The sequence below is a fragment of the Solea solea genome, chromosome 10 (assembly GCF_958295425.1).
Source record: "Solea solea chromosome 10, fSolSol10.1, whole genome shotgun sequence".
NCBI lineage: Eukaryota > Metazoa > Chordata > Actinopteri > Pleuronectiformes > Soleidae > Solea > Solea solea.
In genome coordinates, this window is record NC_081143.1 from 21,238,951 (window position 1) to 21,265,292 (window position 26,342).

Genomic DNA, 26,342 nt, shown 5'->3' on the forward strand with positions numbered 1-26,342 from the left:
TAATTGATGTTATTAAAATGCTTTATAACAGGGTGTCAACAAGGATGATGTTTTGTCTGACAGATAAATAGAATGAAAGATAAATAGCTTTGCCTGCTAGAAAGTTCTACAATTGTTAATGTTTTATTTATTTTAACTTTGAATTTTAGATTTATATTAAAATTGCAAGGTCATTGTATCTGTATTTAAATATAATATGTAAATATTAGATATGTAGAGTAGTATATATTTGTACAAGTTATATAGTTATTTATAGTAGTACATATATATTATATATACTACTCTACAATGCTGTAATATCTATTTTCCACATTGTATTGTATATTTTAATAGAAATTAATTAATAAATGAAGTTAAATATTTAAAATGTGAAAATAATAACTATATATGCATTTATTAAAAGTATTTCATATGTTCATTTATCAACAGACAGACACCAGTTGAACTGCTCAAACGTTTATATCTGTGTTTCTCTGGGTGGTGCGCTATGGAAATATTGGATGAGCTATATTGGAAATATTGGCTTTTATCAAGTGGAAGATGAAAGGATTGGGAGGACATCATTGAGTGCATCATCAAAATAACACATCTCCGCTAATCACTCACAACTAAGCATGTGTGTCTGATGAGAAGGTAGCTGCACCGGCTGTGGACCTGGATACACTTCACATCATGGTTCGTAACAAGTCTTTTCTGAGCTGAACTGTTTTTTAAACAAGGAAACAAAGATGTCCAATTCCAGTTTCTGCTTCATACTGTACTACAAAAATGACTCGGCCTACATACATACATTTTAACCTACGTGCATCCCTGGATACTTTAACAGTCAGTGGTTTCCTCTGAAAGAAACACATGCACTACAATTAAATTCTGCCAAAAAAAACACATTTGCTTTGATATAAAATTACATAAGATTATACTTTACCTTGACGGTGAACAAAACTTGCATCCTTCTCCCAGACATTTTATTTAACATCAATTAAATGTTAAATTTTCTTCTCTAAAGCACAAGATAAACTAAAGGGTTGTATGGGTTCTTTCTGGAAAAAAACTAAACCCCCCCCCAAAACATTTTAGCACTGTTATGTTGTTGTTTTACAAAGCATTCCTGACAATTGAACATCGTCTCATTGTTTTTCTATTTACACTTTTTTTGATGTCATGATTGTACACCATGTTTCTGTTCATTTCACGGACATTTTTTTTTACAGTGTGGGACTCCGCTGTGGCTGCTGGCCTCTCTGGCCTTTGCATGTGTGACTTCTCTGGTTGACGGCTCTCCACTGTGAGTAGATCTGCCAAGTTCAAATGTGTAGCCTGTCTAATTCAGGTGTTGTCACGGCCTCCCTTTGACAATTCGGACATGGCTCAATAGGAGACCGAGCATAGATGGACGCCACAAGTTGTACCCAATTGTAATTAGTTTTAAGTCACAAAAACTCATTATTTCAAAACAAATTGAGCAAAAGAAGAGGTTTGGAGATCCCGGAAAAACGTAACAAAAAGGTGGGTAGCGTCCATCTAGACCAGTGGTCCCCTACCCCCGGGCCGCGGACAGGTACCGGTCCATGGGTCAATTGGTGCCGCACAGAAAGAAAACATAACTTACATTATTTCCGTTTTATTTATTATGAGATTCTGAACAATGTTTTATTTTGAAAAATTACCGGATTCTCTCCCCCACATCTGTCTATGACTCACTCTTGACACATGTCAAGATGCTTGCCTCGGTCACATGTCACGGTCGAAGAAGATCAACTGCTGGAGATCGCAAAATGGCGGCATTACTTCTGAGTGTAGAGGGACGTGGCGTCTGACGCCATCATGTCGCTACCAGGCCTCAACGAAGAACTGGATAGAGTGCTGATAGTCCCCCCCTTCTTTAAATAGCCACAGATGTATTGTATTCCTTATTTAAGCAGCTTAATTACAGAACAGGACATGACAAAAATAGGTTAGGAAAAAAACTACTTTTTAACAATTTCAAATTTTTTCATTCTGTTTTTAAACCAGACTTGATATTTGCCCAGAATTATAATAGTATTGACCAGAAGTGATATTTCTGTCACGACTGGTCAAACTCAAACACAGACTAAGATAACATGCTTACAATGAGAAAAAGTGTCAGCACCCTTAACATTACATGGTGCAGTCTGACAAGAGTATTTGTCTTTTCCTGGTCTCTGTAGGAAGGTGATGTCTGCCCCAAACGTGTTGCGTGTGGGAACAACAGAGAACATCTTTGTGGAGTGTCAAGACTGTACAGGGGGAGACATACAGGTTTACATCAACGTGATGAACCATCCAACCAAGGCCAGGGTGCTGGTGACCACATCTGTGACCCTTAACAGTAGAAATCACTTCCAGGCATTCGGACAAATAAAGGTTAATGGAACACTATTCTTTCATTTCCAATCACGAGTGTTAGAGTGTGTTGTTTGTATTATTATTATTCCTCATCAGTAAAATTTCACTGCCCATGGTGTATATTATATCGTATATTAACCCTATTATTACTACTTACTATGAACCTTACACTTAAATATTATTATTATTATTATTATTATTATTATTAATAATAATAATAACAGTAATTGTTTTTATTTTATATCTTTATTTCAAGAGTTTTGTTTTTATCTTATTTAAGTGCTTACACTGTTTATATTTTGTATTTGTCACTTGTTTAGCTCTGACCATTTTGCTGCTGTAAAAAATGAATTTCCCCGGTGTGGGATCACTAAAGTCTAATCATATACACCTGTCCTGCTCCTCATTACTGATTCCTCTGCTGCCTTCAGATCCCCGCTGAAGAGTTTAGCAGGGATGCCACCATGAAGCAGTATGTCTACCTGCAATCTCAGTTTCCTGACGACCTGCTGGAGAAAGTCGTCCTTGTGTCCTTCCAGTCCGGCTACATCTTCATCCAGACTGACAAGAGCCTCTACACCCCCGGCAGTAAAGGTGGGTTCAGTTCAACATCGGTGCTAAACAACACACACACATCTCTGTGACAGTAGTCCACATATGATAGTTCATCAGAACACACTGTGTATCACTGTGTGGATTTATTCATGACAATTTCTAACACTCTGCATTTTTAAAGGGAATCAGTCTAATCAGCCTCTTTCTCTTCCTGTCAGTTCTTTACAGGATGTTTGCAGTGACACCTCGTATGGAGCCCATTGAGAGTGATGGAAACAATCTTAAGGATTCTTCCATTGACATTGAGATTATGGTATTGCATTCGCTATATTAAGCACAAAATAGAAAGTATATCAGCATTTACCTACTTTCTTCATTGTAAGCAAAATGTATAGATTCAGGACCACATGTTCTTTAAAAAGTTCCTTCTATTGTTACAGCCATCACTGACTGTAAAATTAAATGGTCGATGGCAGGAGGCACCAACCTTTTTTAAACTCGGTGCTACCTGAAGGGTGCAGAATTTTATCCATTTTTACCAGTTAAATTATGAACATTGCCTTCAATAGTGTACATTTAGGGCACAAGCACAAAACCAGAGGCCGGAATGGAAGTGAGCCCAAATTGTTTTATGAAGTGATCATTTGTCTTTGAAAAGTGTACAGGTTTCTAATTTGAAATTTACATTTGTCATTTGAAAATCTGAAAAGCAAACGTAATTTGGAAATCAAATGACATGATCATAGTTAATGTAGTCACACACACACACACACATTCATTCAGAATTACTTTACTCTTCAGCTGCAGACATGTATCAACATTTGTAAAATAGCCAAGTGACAGTCATTGAGTTGATGACAACCAGGGATGATGTGGCACTGTTGAACTTTGTTTTTTGTTTGTTTTGTTTGTTTTTAGACTCCTGACGACATAACTTTACCTGTTGGTTTAATCTCTCCATCATCGGGGATCTACTTTGGTGTTTTCCAACTTGAAAAAATTGTCAGGTTAGTTTTATTTAGTTTTATCATTTACAAAAGGTCGATACCACTCTCATAACATCTCATAAAAATGTTATAAGATCCAGGGGATAATTAGCATAGCTTCACATGGACATTGGTAACGGGAGGAAACAGCCTGACACTGTTGGCTGTTGCCAAGAGACATAAAAAAGGCTAGTCCAGCACACTGTGCAGTAAAAACTATCCATTGATCCTTATCATAAATATAAAAGATACACAATCTTAACTAACTTGTGTGATATAGCTATATGTGTATTATAATTTATCTTTAGTTGGTATTGTTAGAAATACAGTCTAAAGAGAAATGTTAGTTGGGATTTGGAGACACACATGACACGAGTAACTGTGTGTGTGTGCGCGTGTGTGCACGTGTGTGTGTGTGTGTGTGCGTGTGTGTGTGTGCGTGCGTGCGTGCACAGTCCTGGAGTCTGGAAAGTGGTGGCCAAATTCCACAAGAACCCACAGCAGAGCTACACTGCAGAGTTTGAGGTCAAGGAATATGGTGCGTCCCTTTTACCTGAAATTTACCTTTGAACTCATGATGTAAGTATTTATTTACTTTCTGGTGTTGGACACATATTAAGTTTCATTTAGATTTCCAGTGCTGCCGAGTTTTGAGGTGAAGTTGATGCCTGTGAGCTCCTTCTTCTATAAGGACAGTCCAGAGCTCACTGTCAACATCAAAGCTACGTACGTATATGTGTGTGTGTGTGTATAAGTGTGTGTGTATGTATATATATGTGTATATGTGTATATATATATATATATTTGTGTATGTGTATATATGTATATATATACACACACATATGTATATATATGTGTGTATATATGTGTATGTATATATGTGTGTGTATATATGTGTGTATATGTATGTATATGTATATATGTGTGTGTATATATATATATATATATATATATATATATAAGCTGAGTGAAAGAGAAAATAATGTTATTGTGTTGCTGCTTTTGTCTGACTTTCATTGAAACTGCATGTTTCTTGTGGTTTCAGGTATCTGTCTGGTGAAGATGTGTCGGGCACAGCACAAGGGATATTTGGGGTTGTGCTTGAAGGTCAGAAGAGGAGCTTTCCAAAGTCTGTTCAGAGAGTAGCGGTGAGCACATTATATTTATTATTTGATTTAATTCTTAAAAAGAGAGATTAAAAAAAGCAACACAAACAAAAAAAAGATATGAAAACAATTCAACTATAATCTTAAATTAGTTAAGTCATCAGTTGATTGTTTACTTGCACAATCTTTCACAAAATTCATTATCTCAGCAAAAAATACTGTCAACATTTTCCATGTTGTGTTAATACCTGCATTATCTGCTTTAAGATTATTTGCAGGAAGACTAGGAGCTATATTTAAAAGAGGTTATTGAACTCATTTGCTATTTTGTTTAAATTATTAATTTCTACATTATTTTTCATTAGGTAATTTGGATTTGTTGGCTTTTATTTTATTACATGATTTATTATTCCTCATGTAACCTTGCTATTTTTATTTAATAGGTTATTTTAGTATACATCACTGCCAGGGACTCATCAATAGTTCATGTTGTGCAGTTAACTTTGACAGTTCCCCTGACATATAGCATATCTTTTAAATTCTTAGTCTTAGTCATCTGTTGTCATTTTGTATCAGTGGTGGAGTGGCTCAGTGGTGATGACCACCTGTGGTTAAATCCCCATGTGCAAAGACTTCATTGTCACAAGTTCAACTCCACCCCTGGCAGATTGTACTCAATTCCCCTGTAAGTCGCTTTGGAGAAAAGCGTCTGCTAAATGAGATGTAATGTATTATGCTTACTGTTGGCATGTTGCTTGTATGGCTGATACCTTGGCTAGTGGATCCTGTTTACAGGTGTGGCCTAGGCCTGGTAGCCTGGCAGTTGGTAGATCATCCCTGTTCAGAATCTTGTCCAGTGGACCATGTCCACTGCAGCCAGACACTATTTAGCCACAAAGCTTAGAAAAGACTGCAGTTAAATCCACAATGTAAAAGGTTACCAAGATGTTACCATATTTTCAGAGTTGTGAGGTGTTGTTCACCAGTTGGGCCATGTAGGCCGAATGAAAGCTACAACAACAGCAACAGAACTTGTTAATGGATGAATTATAGTCCATAGTATTGAATATGCATGCAGATCGAGGACAGATAAATTCCGTAATCCTTAAAGTATAAAAGTATTTCTAAGTATTATTAAAATTTAAGTTGCAGTCAAATGATCCAAGGAGTTAAATACTCAAAGGCACAGCACGTCAGCCATCTTGGACCAGTTGGGCCACATGGGTTGTAAAGTTAGGCCTTTACCTCTGAGACACAATCAGAGAGACTAAACAATTTAGGATTTTCAGTTTGCCTGTTGTCACCAACCCCACCAGTTAAATTATTTATGTATCTATATGATGATGAGAATAAATCAAAGTTGACTTTGTAGCTTACATCTAAATGTCCACTTACTCTTTTTTTTGTTGTGTTAGGTTGAAAATGGTGCTGGAGTGGTCAAACTGACGAGGGAACACATCACACAGACCTTCCAAAATATCGACAACCTTGTGGGGAGTTCCATATTTGTAGCAGTCAGTGTGCTGACAGACAGTGGTAAGAAAAACAGTCTGTGTCACATGATCATGTGTGATTTGAATTTCATTGATCAATAAGAAAATGTAAAACACATTATGTCAACTCAACAGGTAGTGAAATGGTGGAGGCAGAGTTGAGAGGCATCCAGATCGTTACATCCCCCTACACCATTCACTTCAAGAGAACGCCCAAATATTTCAAACCAGGAATGCCTATCGATGTTTCGGTAATGCATTTACTCATAATTTATAATTATTATACAATTATATATCAAAATAAATGATTTAAAGGGATCATATGATTTACAAGGACAGTTCAATATATTCTTATTATGTGGCTGTTTGTTTCTTTCATGGCAGATTGAAGTTGTGAATCCAGATGAAGCTCCAGCACAAGGTGTTGCAGTGGTGGTGAGTCCAGGTGATGTGAGGGCTTTGACTGCAGCTGATGGCCTTGCAAAGCTTCCCATCAATACAGAGGCAAGAGCATCAGATCTGAGAATCACTGTAAGTCTCTGAAACATCTTGTTTCCCCTTTTTCCCCCTTTTTCCTTTTTTTTCTCATTTAAAATGAAGTGGCACTACTTCAACATACAACTATTAAAGGGTGGGGTGGAGTGGTTCAGTAGTTAAGACCGATGCCCTGTGCGCAAAAGACTTCATGGTTGCAAGTTCAACTCCCCCCTTCGCAGGTTGTACTCAATTCCCTTGTAAGTCGCTTTGGATAAAGTTGTTCGCTAAATGACATGTAATGTAACTATTGCAACATACTTTTGAATAAAGAACGGTGCTTTTACGCCGTTTCATTTGGCTAAGTGACAGTTGTTACTTTATTTTTAATATATATATTTTTTATTATTAAATGCGCAATCTATATCTCTCCCTGTTGGCTATATGGCCGACAAAATCTTGCCAATCAAATGCAGCCAGTTGAGTGACTCCGTGCCGCGGCACCAGCTGTTAGCCGCTTGGCTGTTAGCCTGTTTACTGTGTCCGACACTGAGGTTCTGGTCTCCTGTTTCCGGGTTTCTGTTGTACACTCCAACCAATACTTTTATCGTGCCGATGTATCTGAATTGGATAATCCCAATTTATTATACTTTTAGTTTAAGGGTGATGTATTTAATTTCCCAAAGAATTAATGTATTATTGTTTTAGTTCAATGGTTATTTATTTTTATTATTTATTTATTGTTTTATTTAAAATATTATTATTTAACCTATCTTAATTTGAACAGTGCTGTTTTATATTATGTTGTGTCTATTTTGTACCATTTGTGTTGCTCTGAATATTTCAAAAATAAATCCAGAGAAACTCAGTACTTGAGTAGTCTTTTTACTGCATACTTTTTTACTTCTACTCAAGTAACTATTATCTTAAAGTAACAGTACTTTTACTTGAGTAATTGTTTTGGCTACTCTACCCACCTCTGGATGATTGACATAGATTACTTTGTCACAGTACAGATCTGGGACCTTTTATATTTCTTTACATTGCTGTGTTTGTAAACCTGTGTGTGTCTCTGATTTTAGGCAAAAACCAGTGATCCTCGTATTTCACCAGAAAGACAAGCATCAGCCACCATGGTAGCTCTTCCGTATAAAACTAAAAGCAACAGCTTCATCCACATAGGTAAATAAAATGCTGAAATACTGTAAATTCAAATGGTAAAACACATTAATCATGATAGAGTAACATGAAAATCTTTTCATTGTGCAGAACTCATCACAAAATTGTTTTTCACAGTTGTGCATACAGCAGAGGTTGAGTTAGGAGACAATCTGAGGATCTACCTCTACTTTAACAGGACGTCAAATCAAGACACTATCACATACCTGGTGAGCCACATGCTATGACCTACTGATCGTTCTGTATAAACTTGTGTTTGGGTCCATGCTGATGTTTTAATCTGTGTCCCCAGATCCTGAGCAGAGGTCAGTTGATCCAACATGGCCGTTACAGGACAAGAGGACAAGTAATAATTTCCCTGACCGTTCCCATCACCAAAGACATGCTGCCATCATTCCGCATCATAGCCTACTACCATCCAAATGACAATGAAGTGGTATCAGACTCTGTTTGGTTGGATGTCAAGGACTCCTGCATGGGCTCGGTGAGACACACAATATTGATATAGTGGAGTTAAACTAAGTAAATGAACAAGATACAATATTTCTATAAAATACAGATCAAATGTGTGTGAAACTACTAATGTTCATTTTTCTTTCCAATTAGCTGAAGTTAGAAACATCGGGACCTGCTGCGTTCTTTGAGCCTCGAAGGATGTTTGGTCTGAAGGTTACTGGAGATCCAGGAGCCACAGTTCAACTGATGGCATTTGACAATAAGTTGAATAACCAACACCGCCTCACCCAGAAAAAGGCATTTTCTTAAATAAATTTAAAAGTTGTTCAACACAACCTTTAGGGTTCAAGGTTTACTTCAATTCAGTTTTCATCCATCATGTTAAGACATGGAGGATGAAAACTTTAACTCAAGGCCAGCAGTTTGTGGTTTGTGTGTTTGTGTGAAAATGTCTTCCACTCTGTTCAGGTGTGGGACATTGTGGAGAAATATGACACAGGCTGCACCCCTGGTGGAGGAAAGGATGGTATGAATGTGTTCTACGATGCTGGCCTGTTGTTTGAGTCCAGCACAGCTTCTGGAACTCCTTACAGACAAGGTGACACTGTTTTACTCTCAGATCTTTCGGTTTCTCCTTTTCCTCTCACGATCAAGAAATGTAACTTGTTTTGGAAAAAAATAGTTGTGGGAGTTTTGTGGTCCTCGTTCTACTGGCTAATGATGATTACTCCCCTGTGGTGTCCTCCTACTGAAATAGAATGAGAGGCACTGTTTCTTAAATATAGACTTCTTCCTCTCACCACCTTTGTGTTGAGCCGACAACAGATATCTTTAACTCTTAACAAGATTATCTGACATCTGTATTTTGAGGAGACAAAAGGCTTCAATATGAAGTTGAAACCATTCAATAAATAAGGCATGAAATTAAAGAAACAAGCGTAGTTTAACCTTACTGGGCTCTGTTCAATGTTTTGTCTTGTTGCATTTTCAGAACGAAAATGTCCAGCCCCCAGCAGGAGAAGACAAACCACCAGCTTAAGTAAGAACCACAACTGTCAATCACCAGTGATCAAATGTGCAGTCACATTAGGTTTTTTTTATTGTCTGTGGTTTGACATTTTGACTGACTTTTAACTTTGTCCTAATTCAAAGGATAAACTTATCAAAGTGGGTAAAAATAAATCATCATCATTCCTCCTATAACCCCTGTTTCTCTCCTCCACAACTCTCTTGCTTTCCAGTGATTCAGTACAACATTGTTCGACAACATGTATGTTGTCTTGATGGCATGAGGGAAACCAAGCTTTCATACACCTATGAGAGACGCAGTGAGTACATCTCTGATGGTGCAGAATGTGTTCAGGCCTTCGTGCACTGTTGCAATGAGATGACACACCAGCGAGCTGAGAATAAAGAGGACCAACTCCAAGTGGCTCGCAGTAAGAGATGGGTGACAAGGAAGGGGTTGGATATCCATGATTGAAACAAACACAATATTAAACCTTTTTGATGTCTCTCTAGGTGAGGTTGAAGACGACAGTTACATGGACAGCAATGAGATAGTGTCTCGCACTCAGTTCCCTGAAAGTTGGCTGTGGTGGACAGACATCGATCTGCCCTCTTGTCCTCAACACACACCCAACTGGTGAAGCACCACACACACACACACACACACACACACACACACACACATCCTCACTCATGACACCACTAAAATGCCAACTTTTTTTTCTGTTTCAGTGCAACCTCATCATTGATGAAAAACTTTCCTTTACCAGACTCAATGACAACCTGGCAGTTCATTGGCATCAGTCTGTCAAGAACCCACGGTGAGCACTCAGTGAATATCGGTTGTTTCACTTGTATCCATAGACCGTATATCAACATGGACGTAGTTTTCTGGTCACAAACCAAATTCCCATTGTAAAGCCTTAAGATTCATGTTTTGACCACCGCCATGACAGTTTTTGAAACTGAAATCAATAAGTGTGGTGTAGGCAAATTTCCCATAGACTTCCATTGAAGTTTAGTTCTTTTTGCAGCTAGTGGATTTGTCTCTGTTGGTTTACTGCTACTTCCTTCTTACTTCACTGTTCAACCTGGAAGACAAACTTACATTTTTATATACAATCTATGCAATCTTTGCACCTAACTAATCACAGATTTCTCTCATCACTTGCTTCTCCTCCTCTTCTTGAAGGAATCTGTGTCAGTGAGCCGTTAGAAGTGATTGTCAGGAAGGACTTCTTCATTGACCTTAGACTGCCCAACTCTGCTGTCCGTGGAGAGCAGCTAGAAATTAAGGCAATCCTCCACAACTACACCCCCGATCTTATCACTGTAAGTCTATGACTATGATATTTTTCTCAGTATGTTTGTGATCAAAAAGTTAAAAAAGAGGTTCTCTATACTCTCTAATAACACTGTATGCGAACATTATATTATATTGTATTGTATATGTCCAAAGCATTGTAATCCCCCCACAGGTGTACACACAGAATCCCACCCTTTGTCAGGTCTGATTGTATTTCTTGACAGAGCATTGAATGAAGAAGACAGCATACATAGACACCAAAATCACCAAAACGTTACTCATTGCAGCTTTAAATTAGCTGTAGATCAGTGTCCCTTTTTAAGATTGTTATTGTTATATGTTATTTTATTGATGATGAATTATAGAACCTGAAACAGTATTTGCAGCTGATTCACTTTGTGGTGTCTCCTCATCTGTGATCATATGCTCATAACCTCTCTCCATCTCTCTCCCAAGGTGCGTGTGGATCTGGTTGAGACGGAGCATGTGTGCAGTGCAGCGTCTAAACATTCACTATATCGTCAGAAGGTCAGAGTCGGGCCCCTGAGTACACGATCAGTTCCCTTCATCATTATACCAATGACGTACGGACAATTCAGCATTGAGGTCAAAGCAGTCGTGAAGGACTCGCCGCTCAGTGATGGAGTCATGAAGATGCTGCGGGTGATGGTAAGAGAAACAGACGCCATATTCAAACTACAACGGCGTGTTGAAATGTTCTTTAACATTAACAGACAATTTTATCAGATGTGTTGTGTTTGTACACACGTGTAAGAGTCGATGGTCGTATCCAACACCTCTTTATACAACAGCAAAATAATTTGTTGTTCATGTTGTCAAGTTTGGCCACACGGTGAAGTAGTGGTTAGCTCTATTGCCTTGCAGCAAAAAGACCTACATGGAGTTTGCATGTTCCCCTTATGTTTGTTTTGGTTTTTCTCTATTTATACCCACAGTCCAAAAACATGCAATATGGGGATAAGGCAAATTGGGCACTCAAAATTGTGAATGAGTGATGGAGTCAATGGTTGTTTGTCTCTACGTGTTTGCCTTACGATGCAAGAACTGTAATTGAGAAAAAAGGAATTAATAAGGATATTTTTATGAATATTTTACAATACATCTGTTTAAAAACACTACCTACAACAGTCCCATATTAAAACATTGCACAAGTGTGGTTGCCAAATTTTCCAAAATACAAAGCAGCACTTTAACACCGGACGCGGCGCAAATTTTATTTTATTTATTATATTACGTGTGTGTGTTGACACTCTGAGCTGTACGACACTTTATCTCTTGTGGAAACGTCTGCAGGGAAGACTGTTGTCTTGTGTGGTTTCACAAAACCATACGGAGCCAGACACTTTGGTTGATGGTGAAAAGAAATGCCCATTTCTCCTGTTTAAAATCACGACAAAAGACATGACAAATTGCGTTGATGTGAACACAGCATTAAAGTACAACAAGGTGTGTTATTATATCAGTGGCAGTGGGTGGCGCAAAAGACCAAAACAAAAGAGAGAACTGACTGACTGACTGACATTATTTTGTGATTATATGGGCTGCACCATTGTTATCTCTAACACCTATTCATTTGATGTTTTCTAAATGTCTGATGACACATTATGGTCATTTTGTCTTATTTAATCAATTTCCTTACATATAGCACCTTTATAGAAACGAGGCATATTTTGTTTCGCTACAGACCAACATATACAGAAAAGAATAAACTTAAAAATAGTTGTGATTATAATGTTTGTGTTGTTGTTTTTCCAGCCTGAAGGTGTACTAATTAAGTCTGTACAGACTATAATTCTAGACCCTACACACAAAGGTACCGGTGAGTCATACATTGAATGCTTTCACTTTATAGTCATTTTATGTTGTGATTGACTTAAAATGACTCCCCCACCCCCCAAACTTTACGTTTCTTCCTCCAGGAGATAAACAAGAAGTCATCCTCAATAGTGGTATTCCAAAGAAAGACTGGGTTCCTAACACACCTACAAGCACACAGATCTCTGTGACAGGTGGGATATCACATTCTGCATTTTAAATGTTACAGACTTACACGGTCAAATCAATGTGCATTGTTTTTTAATACAGTATTGATTTACTGAGGAGATGACCAGCTCACTGGTTTTAGGGGACATTGTATTTGTTACTTTTTTTCCTGTTGATTGATAGTGTTTTGATTTGTCTGGTTATGCATGTGCAGGGAGTGAAGTTGGTCCATTGGTGGAGAATGTGATTAGTGGGAAATCATTGGGTTCATTGATCAGGCAGCCAAGCGGCTGTGGAGAGCAGAACCTGGCCCGCATGAGTCTACCTGTCATCACAACCATGTATTTGGACAAAACTAACCAGTGGGAAACTGTGGGCTTTCAGAAACGAAATGAAGCCCTCCAGCATATCAAGACTGGTGAGATCACAAAGAAGATGTTTATTTTATTCCTCTCTGTGGCTGAAATTGTGTCAAAACAAACAGTGTAACAAACTACTCCTGTACAGATCGAGAGAGCTGCAATGATGACACTGACACTAATTGAATTTGACAACGAGACACGTACTCAAACATCTTCTGCCTTTTAAACTAACAAAACCATCAGACATCAGACAAATATGCTCTAATCAAAGAAAAAAATATTCAGGGCTCCTTCAATGAAAGAGTCAGCTGAAAAGGACTCCTCCAACTGACATAAATGTATGATGCATGGACTGAATGGCACTTGGTAAAAATAAAATGTGTGTTTTGTTTGCATCCAGGCTACAAGAATGAGCTCGCCTTCCAGAAACAAGATGGATCTTTTGCAGTGTGGACCAGGGCCAAGGGTAACACCTGGTGAGACGTTCAAATATAAATGAGCTGATATGTAAATGTTTCCACATCCTCGTCTATCTCTGACTGTGTGAGCATGGGTGTATTTTTCATGTGTTTAATGTAAGTTAACAGTCATCCACTCTCCTCTCTCTCAAAGGCTCACAGCTTATGTGGTCAAGGTGTTTGCCATGTCCTACAACCTGGTGGAAATGCAGAAGAATGTGATCTGTGACGCTGTCAAGTTTCTGATTCTCAATGCACAGCAACCTGATGGCATGTTCAGAGAAGTCGGAAGGGTGATCCACAGAGAGATGATTGTGCGTGAACTCATTCCAGTGACATTATCTATGACAAAAAGCTCATTGAGATGAAAAAAGATTATGTCACACTTTTCAATTCAAATTGAAACATTTTCTGTGTGCAGAGTGATATGCGAGGCTCAGATTCAGATGCCTCCATGACGGCCTTCTGCCTCATCGCCATGCAGGAGTCACGCCAGCTATGTGCTGACACAGTTAGTGTGAGTACCTCACCTGCATGCATTGTATTACACCACTGTGATCACATACTCACTCCACATAAGTGATGGACCAAGCAGAGATTATTTGTTTTTCACCTAATGCACATAAAACAAAGGCAATAAGATATAAATTAAAGCTTGACTGACCTGCTGTTCACTTTTCACATTTGAGGAGCAGCCATTTGTTTGTTGTGTTGTTTAGTTGTGTTTTTGTTCAAGTGCCTGCCTCTCACCGCGCCCCCCATGTTTGCACTGCTTACTTGTTTATCTGTTCTCCTGTCACACTCAGTCCTCCCATCATTTCTTTGTTTCTTGTTTTCCTGATGTCCAGAGTCTGCCTGGAAGTATTGACAAAGCCGTGGCCTACCTGGAGAAGCGTTTGCCCAGACTCACCAACCCATATGCTGTAGCCATGTCATCATACGCTCTGGCCAACCAAGACAAACTGAACAGAGAGATCCTGTACAAGTTTGCTTCCCCAGGTGCAGTTACAGTTCTCCAATACAAGAGAAAAAATATTCTATGGTTCACACAATTTTTTTTCAGAAATATTAACCTCTATTAAAATAGTTTTTGACACTATTTTAATAGTCATAATATCTAAATTGGCCTTTAAAATCTGAGCGCTCATGTCTGCAGGTCAGAATGTGAGATGTAATATTCCATATCAGATGACATTCGGCACAAGTTCTACCCCATAATAAAACAACGTTCTTTGCCTGTGTTTTTCTTACAGAGTTGTCCCACTGGAATGTTCCTAAAGGACGTGTTTATACATTAGAGGCCACAGCTTATGCTCTTCTTGCTCTGGTCAAAGCCAAGGTGAGTCTTGGGAAGTTCACTCGGGGCCCAGGAGAATCTATTTCTTTAATATCCTTCCATATGTTTAAATTAGTGACTTTATTAGTGTAAAGTTATATTTTCCCAAACTTACTGATCTTTAACTCAAGCTCCACCTCTCATTTTGTTTAACATGTGCTTTCTTGAATATAAAGTATTCTTTACAATACTTTATATTAATTAAACATTATTCTCTTTGGTTAATTTGGTTAATTTACTACTGCAGACCTTTATATGGTGTGCTTCAAACCTTTTCTCACCTTCTGTTAATAAAGGCCTTTGAAGATGCTAGACCTATTGTGAGATGGTTCAACAAACAGCAGAAGGATGGTGGAGGCTATGGCTCAACTCAGGTAACAGGACATCCCAATTTGACCTCTATCTCTTTTTTTTCTTACAAAACTTGCAGGTCAATGGACATTTTATTACTGTTGTTTTTCTGTCCAGGCTACGATGATAGTGTACCAGGCTGTAGCAGAATACTGGGCTAATGCTAAAGAACCAGAGTATGATCTGAACGTGGACATCCATTTGCCTGGCAGGCCCAAGCCAGAGAAGATCAACTTCAACAGGAACAACCACCACACGACCAGAACATCAAAAGTGAGCGTGCACGCTCTGTAACACACTCTGTCAGTGGTTGTCATCAATCCTGTTTTTCTGATCATCTGGTTTCTTTTGTTTTTATTTTGATCCTCACAGTTCAATGATATAAACCAGGATGTTAAAGTGACTGCGACAGGAACTGGAGAAGCAACACTGAAGGTAAATAAAGCATGTTTCTGTTTTCAGTCATTTATGAATACATTCTATTAAGCACATGCCATAAAACAATGCACTTTGTTCCTGTGTTAACAGATGGTGTCACTGTATTACGCTCTGCCGATGGAAAAAGAGAGTGACTGTCAGAAGTTTAACTTGTCAGTGGAGCTTATTCCAGGTCATTTTATGCCCTCTGCTATTTGAAAATGATTCTGTGCCATGACAAAAAATTACATGCTCATCTGGTTTCTTGCTTTTCCAGAGAAAATGGATGAGGATGAGGCGATATACAAACTGAGAATAGAAGTTTTGTAAGTATGGCTCAGAAATGATGCTGGTTTAAAAGGTCCAGTGTGAAACATTTAAGAGGGCTCATTGACAAAAGTTCATATACTACCCATCAGTATAAAATCACCTTTTTGCAGCCTTAGAAAAAGCCTTTTATATGTACTTAGGGCAAAGGCCTTGCTTTATGTTTTAGTTTCACCAGCAGCCCATAATTTCACATTTTGGAGTGAGAGATTGGTTAAACAGTTGTGAATGACTTCTCCCACATAAAGCCAATACATAACCTAACTACAAAAAAAGAAAGAAAAAACATTTAACATTATTCAGTTGTCGTATGACTCGGCTCTACTCAGTTTGGAATCAGAAAAGTTGTTTTCCATTACTGTAGTATCTCCTCAACGTGGGCAGGGTCATCATAGCACAGCTGCATGAAACGCCTGTGACATCGTTTTATACACACAAACTAGTGACTTGTAAAGCAGTTGTTTTCCGTGTACTGAATCATTAGAATCATTTAATTCAAAAGATGAATTCAGTACTTCCTCAGACTCTGTCACTGAACTAAAATACAGCTGAACAGTTTGTGATTCTGCTCATGATCGCCAGCTTTCAGCAGTGCTATCACTTCTGTTAAATATTGAGATTTTAGAAATGTCCTTGCTAAATGTTGGAGATTAACACGTTTTCAGTGAAGAGTCGAGTTGACCTGAGTCATGCTAAAACTGTACAATGAAGCGCACCAAAGAAATGAGAGCGTTGTGAATGAGTGTGTACATTCTATGTGGTATTCATCAGCCACAGTAGTTTCCTGATGTGACTGGGATGTCAGTAATTCTTACACACTGGACCTTTAATGCTTTATTACTTCACGTCTTTCTCAACACGATTGTGTTCTTCATATTTTTCAATTAAATGTGTCCATTTATTGCACAGATATAAGGACAAGGATCACGATGCAACTATGTCAATCTTGGATATTGGCTTACTAACCGGCTTCACTGTCAACACAAATGACCTGGACTTAGTAAGATTTTTACACACACACTCACTTACAATTCAAAGGTCAATGAACATGAAAAAACAAGATGTTCATGGCTTTCAAAGGTCTCTGACTCTGTATGCTTGTGTCTAGTTGGCCAAAGGACGCGCCCGTACCATTGCAAAATATGAGATGGACACAGTTCTGTCAGAGAGAGGTTCACTGATCATCTACCTGGACAAGGTAAGACATTAGACAATAGGAGTGAAAAAATAGAAAAAGCAATACAAAATGTAATTAAGATTATTAAAAATCAGTGTGTTTTGCAATCCAGGGTTTTAAAAGACATTTTTCAATTTTATTTGAACATTTGCACTCTGTCAGAATCTCTCGGCATTGCATTATTATTTTAATGAGTAGGCAAAGCTAAGAAACACTTATTTTCTACTTGGCTTCTTTGTATTTTTTTTTTTATTATTAGCAGGGGCAGTTAAATATAGCAGTTAACTTAAATGTACAAATTCCAAACTGCTGTCCAATTCAGTTCAGCTAAATATCAGACTGATTGACCGTCACGTGATGTGCATTGATTTTGGAAATATCTTCCATGGGTTATTGTCTTAAGAAAATGTATCATTCAAATTAGGTTTGAGGAAAATAAGGTTGTAATTATTGATACTAGTGACTTACCATACTTGTAGAATCACAATAAATCACAATGGCAACTTTTAAATTGAATCAGCACCCGAGTATTGTGATAAAAGCATATTGTCCCAGACCTCTCAGACAACCTCACTTCTCATCTTTGCTTTACATTTCTCCACAGGTTTCTCACACACGATCAGAGAAGATCACTTTTAGGATCCACCAGACTCTGAAAGTGGGCGTCATACAACCAGCTGCTGTGTCTGTCTATGAATATGATGACCGTAAGCCTTAAAGACACTTGGATAGATCTGGATAAAGAGTACATAGACAGATTAGCAGTGTTAACAGTGTTGGATTGAATGCACATTTCATCAATGGGTTTCTTTATCGTTGCAGAAACACAATGTGTGAAATTCTACCATCCAAAGAGGAAAGATGGGCAGCTGCTGAGGCTCTGTAGAGATGGAGAATGCACATGTGCTGAAGGTAAACACTATAGTGTCTCTCTGAAGATGCAGCTGAAAGTACTGAAGGAACTCATAATAACTACTAATATCATGCTTCATTAAAGAACTGATCATTCTGCCGTTTACAACGTCACCTCCTCATCCTCTAAATACTTGCCCTCAGAAACACTAGACATCGTCATGATCTCCACTTCCACGGTCACACACACGATGTCCAGATCTACATTCCTACCAAATCAGTCACCTCTGCCACACACTCCACTAGGAGGATAGGTTTTTCACATTTTGGTCAGTAGTAAAGCTCTGACAATGCCACCCTGTAGATGTTAACCCCCAGAGAAAGTATTTTATCTGCAGATGAAAAAGATCAAAACTACCTACATAAGGGCACAAAGGTTCATTATACCAAGGCAAGGAACCAGAGACGTGGTTCCATCCAACAATAATCTTTATTCCAATTGAACATGTAAAATGAAAACGCCATATAATAGCTATAATAGGAGTAGGAATCTGTAGGGCAGAGGCTTACCAGTGGTGAGGAGGGCTAAGGAGGGAGGAGATCCAGAGGGAGTCACCCTCATTCACAACATGTACACTCACATTCCCACACATGCAAGAACGCGGCACACAAGATGGAGGGCAGACTGTATATTCCTCACCTTTTCTTCCACTGTCAGCAACTGCACTCTCTCTCTCACCCCACACATCCACAGCGTAGGTTTAGTCTTTGTCAATAACCTCTAATCATTCATGAAAAGTCCTAAATAAACTACACAACGCCGCAGCATGCCTCCTCACTCACATCCACTCTTGTGATCATTTCATTACACACACTGGCTCTCTGTACCATATCATATTCAATTCCAAATCATTCTTCTCACCTATAAAGCCCCCCATAATCAGGGCCCCCTCATGCCTCTTCAACATGCTCCACCAACATTGCACAGCGCTGAACCTGGAGTGACAGAGACTTTTCCATCGCTGTCTCCTCCCTCTGAAATCCTGATGCTGATTCACAGCAATTTAAACACCCATTCACACAATCATACAGTGCATCTACAGTATGAGACACATTAGCATGTACTTATGTTATTGTTTGTATCTTTCCTGTGCGTCTGCTGTTTATTTCCAGAGAACTGCAGCATGCAGAAGAAGGGTAAAATCAGCACTGAGGTGCGCACAGCTAAATTCACTGAGACTTCACCCACCAGCAAAATAGTTTTTGGTAAGACTGAGTGTGAATGATCTGCATTATTTTAACTATAAATGACCAGAATGTTTGTATAAGAAGAGGTTCATAATCATCATCTGCCACTTATCTGTCCTCAGCTTACAAAGTGAGACTGGAAGAATTCATCGATGGTTTGACTGCTGATATTTACACAATGCAGATAATGGAAGTGATCAAAGACGGTGGGTGTGAACTGCCTCAAATGTATCACATTATACATGAGGGGTTTAAATCCCCTCATCTTATTCTTGGCTAAAAGTAAAGCCATTTTCAACTTGTCCTTTTGAATCCATTTAGGAGATATGGGAAAATGATAATCATGTTTTACACTAATGCTTAAGATGTGTGTTTGATCCAGAATTCTCTTCTTTCTCTTCTGGTGTATTTAAAAAAACAGGAACTCATGATGTTGGTCCTCTGGGTAAACTACGCAAATTCCTCAGTTACCGTCACTGCAGGGAGGCTGTAGATCTGGTTAAAGGCAAAACGTATCTCATCATGGGCACATCAGAGGATATTCACAAGGACCAACCGTAAGTTTTTTGTGTGATCAAATGTGTTCTTTATACTCCTGTTCTATCAATGAGTGTCATACTAAACAAACTGTGGTGGTTAGATCTTGTGTCAGCCGGCAACATTATCATGCTGCACACCAGATGTGATTTGGATGACTACAAACACCAATAAGGGCCCACAACACGTTTCAGAAGTCAAGTATATTGCTCTGTAGTTTGATGGTATAAATGCTTCTTGCCTCTGCCCAACCCTGTGCTGCTGCTGTATATGCAGCATATACACATTAAATGCCACATTAAACTTTTTTAATGTAAAAAAAAAAAAGTAAATGACATCAACAAAAATCTCCAGAATCTTTAAGTCTATACGTGTTGCTACAAATATTTTTCTTCATATATTCTTTTGTTTGTTTATTTTTTTTGTGGGAGGACTTCCCACTGTGTTCTTACAGTGTGCATACCAGCATCCATGTGATTGCTTCTCTCCCCACAGGGATCAGTATGTGCTCAGCGAGGGAACCTGGATCGAGTACTGGCCCACAGACGCAGAGTGTGGAACAGATGAACACAGGCCAACATGTTTGGGCCTGGAGGGGTTGGTCGCCGTGTATTAGTAGAGCAACTCCAGAAAAGAAACTTTCCTTTTCTACTTTTTTTTGTATTTTAGCATTTTTTATCATGCAACTCTTATAAGATCAAGGTTCAATGTGTCTTTATTATCCCTGAGGGGCAATTTGGGTTACAGCTAGCATTCACATATTTACACATATGACATATAAAATAATTAGTACCACATCACAAGTAACAATATTAAACACAACAATAGAACAAGTGTGATATTTGATTCACTATTAAAGAGACTGATTGCCTGGCAATTTTACTGCACACTTTCACGATGCCCTTTAGGCATTTTTTGTTTTCTTAAAAGAAGGTGACCCTTTAAAGAAAGTAATGTAAGAGATTGAAACGCTGTGACACTGTGGAATAAACAATAAAGTCTTCATCTAAATCTCTGCATCACTTTTTTTTGTTATTTAGATGAATGCACATTATTTAAACTTATCACTACTGTGTGGGGTTATAGTGATATATTTGTAAATATAGCATCAATTCCTGCTGCTTTTTAACTATGCACCATGGCAAAGAATGAAAAGAATATTATGAAAGTGAAACACATCCCTCTGTCTTTATGTAGTCAGACAGAAATGTTCACTTTTGTTGGCAGTGATTCACTGTTTGATTAATGTATAGCACTATTTCAGAATTGATATTGTTATATTTATATATTATACTGTGTGATATTAACACTGCACTTTATCCACCTGATGCTGCAGCATAAAACCAACAACAGTGAACCTGCAGGAGCTCAATGCACTTCTAGAACCTTCTAGAGTTTCTGACAAATATAATCACTTTAAAAAACACTTCAAAATCGTCCTGAAAGATTCTCAGCTTCTCTGGATAATAAACACCAAGAAACTCATGACAAACAATCAACCTTAAAATTTCATTTGTCTTTTCATGACAGGTCTGAAATTTGGAATTTAAAATAATTGTGGGACAAGGACAGTTTATTATGATATTAAGTGCTTTGATACATGTCACAAGGAATGTTGTTTTATATGTAGGTTTATATAAAGCAGTTGTAGTACTATTAACATGCCATAAGTGATTCAGAAATGTCCTGTCTAAACCTGTAACTTGACTATCTGCTCTTGGTCTCTCTTCTTTCTGTCCCCCACCTCTCCTCTGTCCCCCATTTTTTCCTTTCACCCCAACCAGCTGAAGCAAATGGACACCCATTTTTCAGTCTGGTTCTGTCAGATATTTCTTCATGTTAATACAGCCAATGAAATGATGCCAGTGGGCCTGTACTGCCCAGAGTGTCCTAGAGCACCTGCCTCAAGGTGAACCCCTGGAGTCAATACTTAACCAAAGTTGAAATTGGGAGTCTATGCAAAGCAGTATATATTTATTTCTGGTGTCCAGTTTCCATTCATGGAGTGTGAGTGTATAACGAGAAAGGAAGTGTCCATCCTTTCCCCAATGTTCATTGTTAATTGATGCTCGTTAAGTATATTTCTTAGCATGATATGTTTATGTGTGTGTTTTAGTTTTGTGTCTGATAATAAGTGAGTTAATGTTGTGCTGCTTGGACCACAGCATTGCTAGTGTTGTGTGCGTACATCGGATAAAATCCTTTTAAATGCATGTGTGAAGTTTCCATTGTGTAGTGTTCTGCTTTGGCCACAAGATGGTGCCATTGCATTGTATAATCTAAGGAGATTACCTTCCTTGTGAGTGGGGTAAATCACTGATGCTGTTTACATGGATTGCTGTAGTTTCTGTTGATATATGGATATTGATGTCTATGGATTAAGATTAAGATTATCAAAAGAGGAACAATTCAGTTTTTGCTTGCAGGTATTTACATCTGGATCTGATACACAACATAGAAGATAGCACCTTTGGTTTTAACCCACCCATTTTTTTGAACCCATATTGCTGAAATGTTCATCTTTTGTCTCATATTTGTCTTTTGATGTCAAACCCAAATGTTTTCAATCTATGACAAAAATAAAGGAATTGGCCTCACTGTTTAATTACTGTAGTAAAGTACTGTATGTGATACAGGATGAATAATGAATGAGTGTAAACCAATTACAGGTATGAACAGGGTTTTCATTAAATATTAATATGCTGTATTGTTATTTAGATGAAAGACTATTGACTTACATTAAACAATATGTATAATGTTACATATATAATGTTAAATTAATAATTTTAATACATTAATCTTTAATGAGTCTTAATTGATTTTTTGTTCTTAAATTTGAGATTGTGTTTAGGTATATGTCCAGATCAGAATATGTATGTGTATATATGTATGTGTATATATATATGTATGTGTATATATGTATGTGTATATATATATGTATGTGTGTATATATATATATATATATATGTATGTGTATATATATACATATACATATATAGACATGGGGATGTGTTCTTGAAACACAAATGATCCCAAAATCAGAATAGATCATGATTATTCTACCAAACAACCCAAATGAAAATAAAACCAAGGTATTCCCCCAAATTAACCGTGCAATAATAACTCTTGTCCCCACCTCCCCACCTAATTATCAATATTGACAGTTAATTAACAGAACTACAAAAAGTGACGTCACACAGAGCGTCCCGCCATTGTCGTCATTCAAGTGCGCCGCGCCGACGCAAACTGAGGATGAAGAGTGAAGTAAGTTTGAACCGAATTAAAGATCATGTTTACGGGACGATTATGTCGGAGCGGCAAGTGTTCACCCTACAAATGTTGATGGCACTAGCAAAAGCAGGTGTGTGTGTGTGCGCGTGCGTGTGCGTGCGCGTGCGCTATCAGTGACTAGTCGCTCCGTCCAGTTGCGGCTCTAGCTTGAATGACACCCTGGGAGACTCCCCTCGATCGCCCCCCAAAAAAGGAAAAAAATAAATAAAAAAACATTGTGCTAAATATAAAAACAAAATGTAGCAAGGTCTGTGGGGGGAAAACAATAATTTAACTTAAATTAAAAATTAAACAGAGAAAAATATTTCTCAATTGCACAAATCCTTCATCGGCACAATGGAAAAACACACTTTTTGCTCTATAATTGCTCTATAAGCCAGTTATTGCTCTATAAATATGGCAGAATTATACACAACAATAAGAGCAGAGAGCAACAATAATAATATCCTTTAAATTAAATAGAGAAAAAATACACAAATCCTTCTTACACAAAAGGGAAAACACACTGAAGGCAGACCAAGTAACTCCCATACTCGCTGACCCAAAGGTCAGCAGCATAAAAGGGAGGGGTGGTAAAGATACCTCAAAACAGGAAATGTAAGTGCTGAACAAAAAGAGATCTTTATTGATATCAGTAGTCAGTGTTTAACCTAAACTGCCACTTGGTTTATTTCATGTTGACAGTAATTTAGAGTCTGGAATTGTGTTCTTTTGCATGGTGGAAATCCCTAAACAAGCTTGGCATTTAATAAGTTACAAAAAACAGATTATAGCAGGTTCCGCAGGTCTCTCACCTCTCATAAACCTTTCCTGCAACATGTCATCATTCCATTCTGCTTTCTTCCTCGCATGCCTTCAGCCTCTTTAATCAATCTTCCCGTTTCCACAGGCAACAATACAAACAAGACAAAATAACAGTGATGCACTACATTTTTACTGGGTTGAACAAAATCCTCACTGGGACACTGAGCTCATGCACATGCACTAAAGACTTCTTTTTAAAATAATTGTATTTGTTTTTAAAGCCTTAAATTGTCTTGTCCCACCTCACCTTTTCTGAGCTGCTACAATCCACTGCGTGTTAGACACGCCCCTTCACTGTCCACTTTTAAAACGCATCTTAAAACCCATTTTTACTCTTTGGCTTTTGGCCCAGTATGAGACGTTGGGTCTATATATTTTTGTTTACAGTTTTATTGTATGATTCGTTTATTTGTGTTGTTTTTATACTTTCTACATTATTTTATTGTTTTATTGTGCATGTTATTGTTTGTTCTTAGGTCTATTAGTGCTACATCTCTGATGTACAGCACTTTGTTTCAGCCGCTCTTTTTTTCTCCCTTTGCTGTCAGTGTCCCTTTCAAAATGTCTGTATATTTGTCTCGTTGTGATTGGTTCCTTTCCTCTGTATGTGCAAATGGTTCTGCCTGAGTTTCTGCTTCTTGTGTTTGTGCACTGTCCTCCAAAATGTCCTGGGAATGTAAAGTGGGTTACATTCCAAGGAAGAAATTATTTGATTTAGCTAGTGATCGGCAGAGCCGGATTAACGCAAAGGCAAACTAGGCACGTGCCTAGGGCCCGATTGGCAGGGGGCCCAGACAGAGGGACAATCAAAACCTAAAAATGACCTGGTCCGCGTTTCAAGACGATTTACGCCCCTCGTCCTGATGAAGCGACGCTGTCAGGGCGTTCTGAGGACAGTCCGCTCCGATCGACAGTCACGCTGGGGGCAGGTGGGCGGGAGAAGCCGCAGCGAGTGCACATGTCCGCGGCGAGGTCCGGGCGGGGGTTCGCTGTAAACCACCTTCGCCCCGAGGCCTTCCAAGCCGATCTAGAGTCGGTCGCGGCGCACCACCGGCGGAGGAAATTTCATGTCAAACTTATGTGTGACAGTGCACTATAGAAATGACTGAAACGTGACTCATTTCTATAGTGCAGTGTCTAGTCTAAAACTAATAAGCGTTTTAGTCCAAAAGACTAAAACTAAGACTAAATCTAGAATGGCTGCCAAAAACAACACTGCACAGTACACCATCCAGAGAAACATCCAGACTAGTGGAGAAAACTGCTGAACAGTCCAGACCAGGAGCTGAGCTGCTGAGTGTTGAATGCCAGAAATTGGAAGAGAGGTGATGCTTGTCCATGAAAATAAACCTCTTTACCACGACAGCACAGTTTCTCTTACTGCAAATTGTATTGGTCTTTGTATATTTGACTACTTATTAAACTATTCAATTTAATCAACACATTTAATTAAGATTTTCTGCAAAATGCAATAGCTTACAACATTTATCTTATTTGCTCTGTTTACATAGCAATTCTGACACCTATTGGTGATTTACTGGTACTACTGCCTTGACAATGACACTTGCAATGGATAAGATAAGGATAATTTAATAGAGCCTTGTAGTAACGTATAAATACGGTAATAAAAATCAAAAAATAGTCTGATTGACTGTTTAATATACGACACATGACTTATTTTGGCATACAAAGAACCAACTCGTTACCAAAGACTACGCTATGTAAAATGTGAATTAACTTTTATTAGTAACTTTGGTAAGTTTCAGATTTCAATTCATAAATAACATCGATGGAGGGGGGCCCAAAAAATATAGTCTGCCTAGTATAGTCCATATATTTAATCCGGCTCTGTATGTGTGGAAATCTGGTAGTCACTGGACAGCCATTGATTTTCTAATGTTTATTTTATCCTCTGAACGGAGATAACCTTCAACAGACCTGAAGCATTTCTCAACTGCTGCTGGGAAATTATTTTTTGTGTTTACATACATGTGTACAGAACGTATGGGTAGAAGATGATGAGTCAGTGGGGAACTGAAGGAGGGAGGTGAGAGGATAAAAGGAGCAAGCTGTGGAGCAACCATCTACATTGACAGTCGCACAGGATCAGGAAGGATGATGGGTGGGACTCCGCTGTGGCTGCTGGCCTCTCTGGCCTTTGCCTCTGTGACTTCTCTGGTTGACGGCGCTCCACTGTGAGTAGATTGGCCTCACCTTTATCCTGCCTGAGCTTAATTTGACTCATAAA

At 38.3% G+C, this 26,342-nt stretch overlaps 2 protein-coding genes across 7 annotated transcripts in view; both read left to right on the top strand.

Moving 5' to 3' along the window:
• The first annotated feature begins 230 nt into the window (after positions 1-230).
• LOC131466573 (complement C3-like) lies at positions 231-21,010 on the top strand. Of its 6 annotated transcripts, none has more exons than XM_058639904.1 (44): positions 231-675; positions 1,212-1,285; positions 2,190-2,385; positions 2,799-2,961; positions 3,141-3,235; positions 3,841-3,929; positions 4,364-4,446; positions 4,547-4,634; positions 4,954-5,056; positions 6,430-6,550; positions 6,643-6,758; positions 6,892-7,038; positions 8,064-8,163; positions 8,278-8,369; positions 8,453-8,644; positions 8,767-8,913; positions 9,085-9,214; positions 9,608-9,655; positions 9,858-10,055; positions 10,138-10,261; positions 10,357-10,445; positions 10,817-10,956; positions 11,387-11,599; positions 12,707-12,764; positions 12,871-12,960; positions 13,149-13,352; positions 13,697-13,772; positions 13,909-14,068; positions 14,176-14,271; positions 14,603-14,753; positions 15,008-15,093; positions 15,387-15,464; positions 15,559-15,714; positions 15,814-15,876; positions 15,970-16,051; positions 16,136-16,184; positions 17,095-17,185; positions 17,294-17,383; positions 17,967-18,069; positions 18,185-18,274; positions 19,388-19,480; positions 19,585-19,668; positions 19,884-20,019; positions 20,495-21,010. In XM_058639904.1, exons 1-44 carry the CDS (start codon positions 673-675, stop codon positions 20,613-20,615), a joined length of 4,908 nt encoding a protein of 1,635 aa, XP_058495887.1. In that variant the 5' UTR covers positions 231-672; the 3' UTR covers positions 20,616-21,010. The 6 variants fall into 6 exon arrangements, with proteins under 6 accessions (XP_058495887.1, XP_058495882.1, XP_058495884.1 ...); XM_058639899.1 differs by having other exon boundaries at positions 234-675; positions 4,529-4,634; positions 12,707-12,770; XM_058639901.1 differs by having other exon boundaries at positions 234-675; positions 12,707-12,770.
• Positions 21,011-26,173: 5,163 nt separating this feature from the next.
• LOC131466570 (complement C3-like) overlaps positions 26,174-26,342 on the top strand; it is a 29,410-nt gene continuing 29,241 nt past the window's right edge. The window contains exon 1 of the mRNA XM_058639888.1: positions 26,174-26,289. Coding sequence (XP_058495871.1) covers positions 26,210-26,289 — 80 coding nt within the window. The 5' untranslated portion in view covers positions 26,174-26,209. The remainder of the gene's footprint in view (positions 26,290-26,342) is intronic.

Coding starts and splice junctions, on each gene's coding strand:
- LOC131466573 (XM_058639899.1), top strand. Junction 3,930..4,363: donor CAACTTGAAAAAATTGTCAG/GTTAGTTTTATT, acceptor GTGCGTGCACAG/TCCTGGAGTCTGGAAAGTGG. Junction 6,759..6,891: donor GAATGCCTATCGATGTTTCG/GTAATGCATTTA, acceptor CTTTCATGGCAG/ATTGAAGTTGTGAATCCAGA.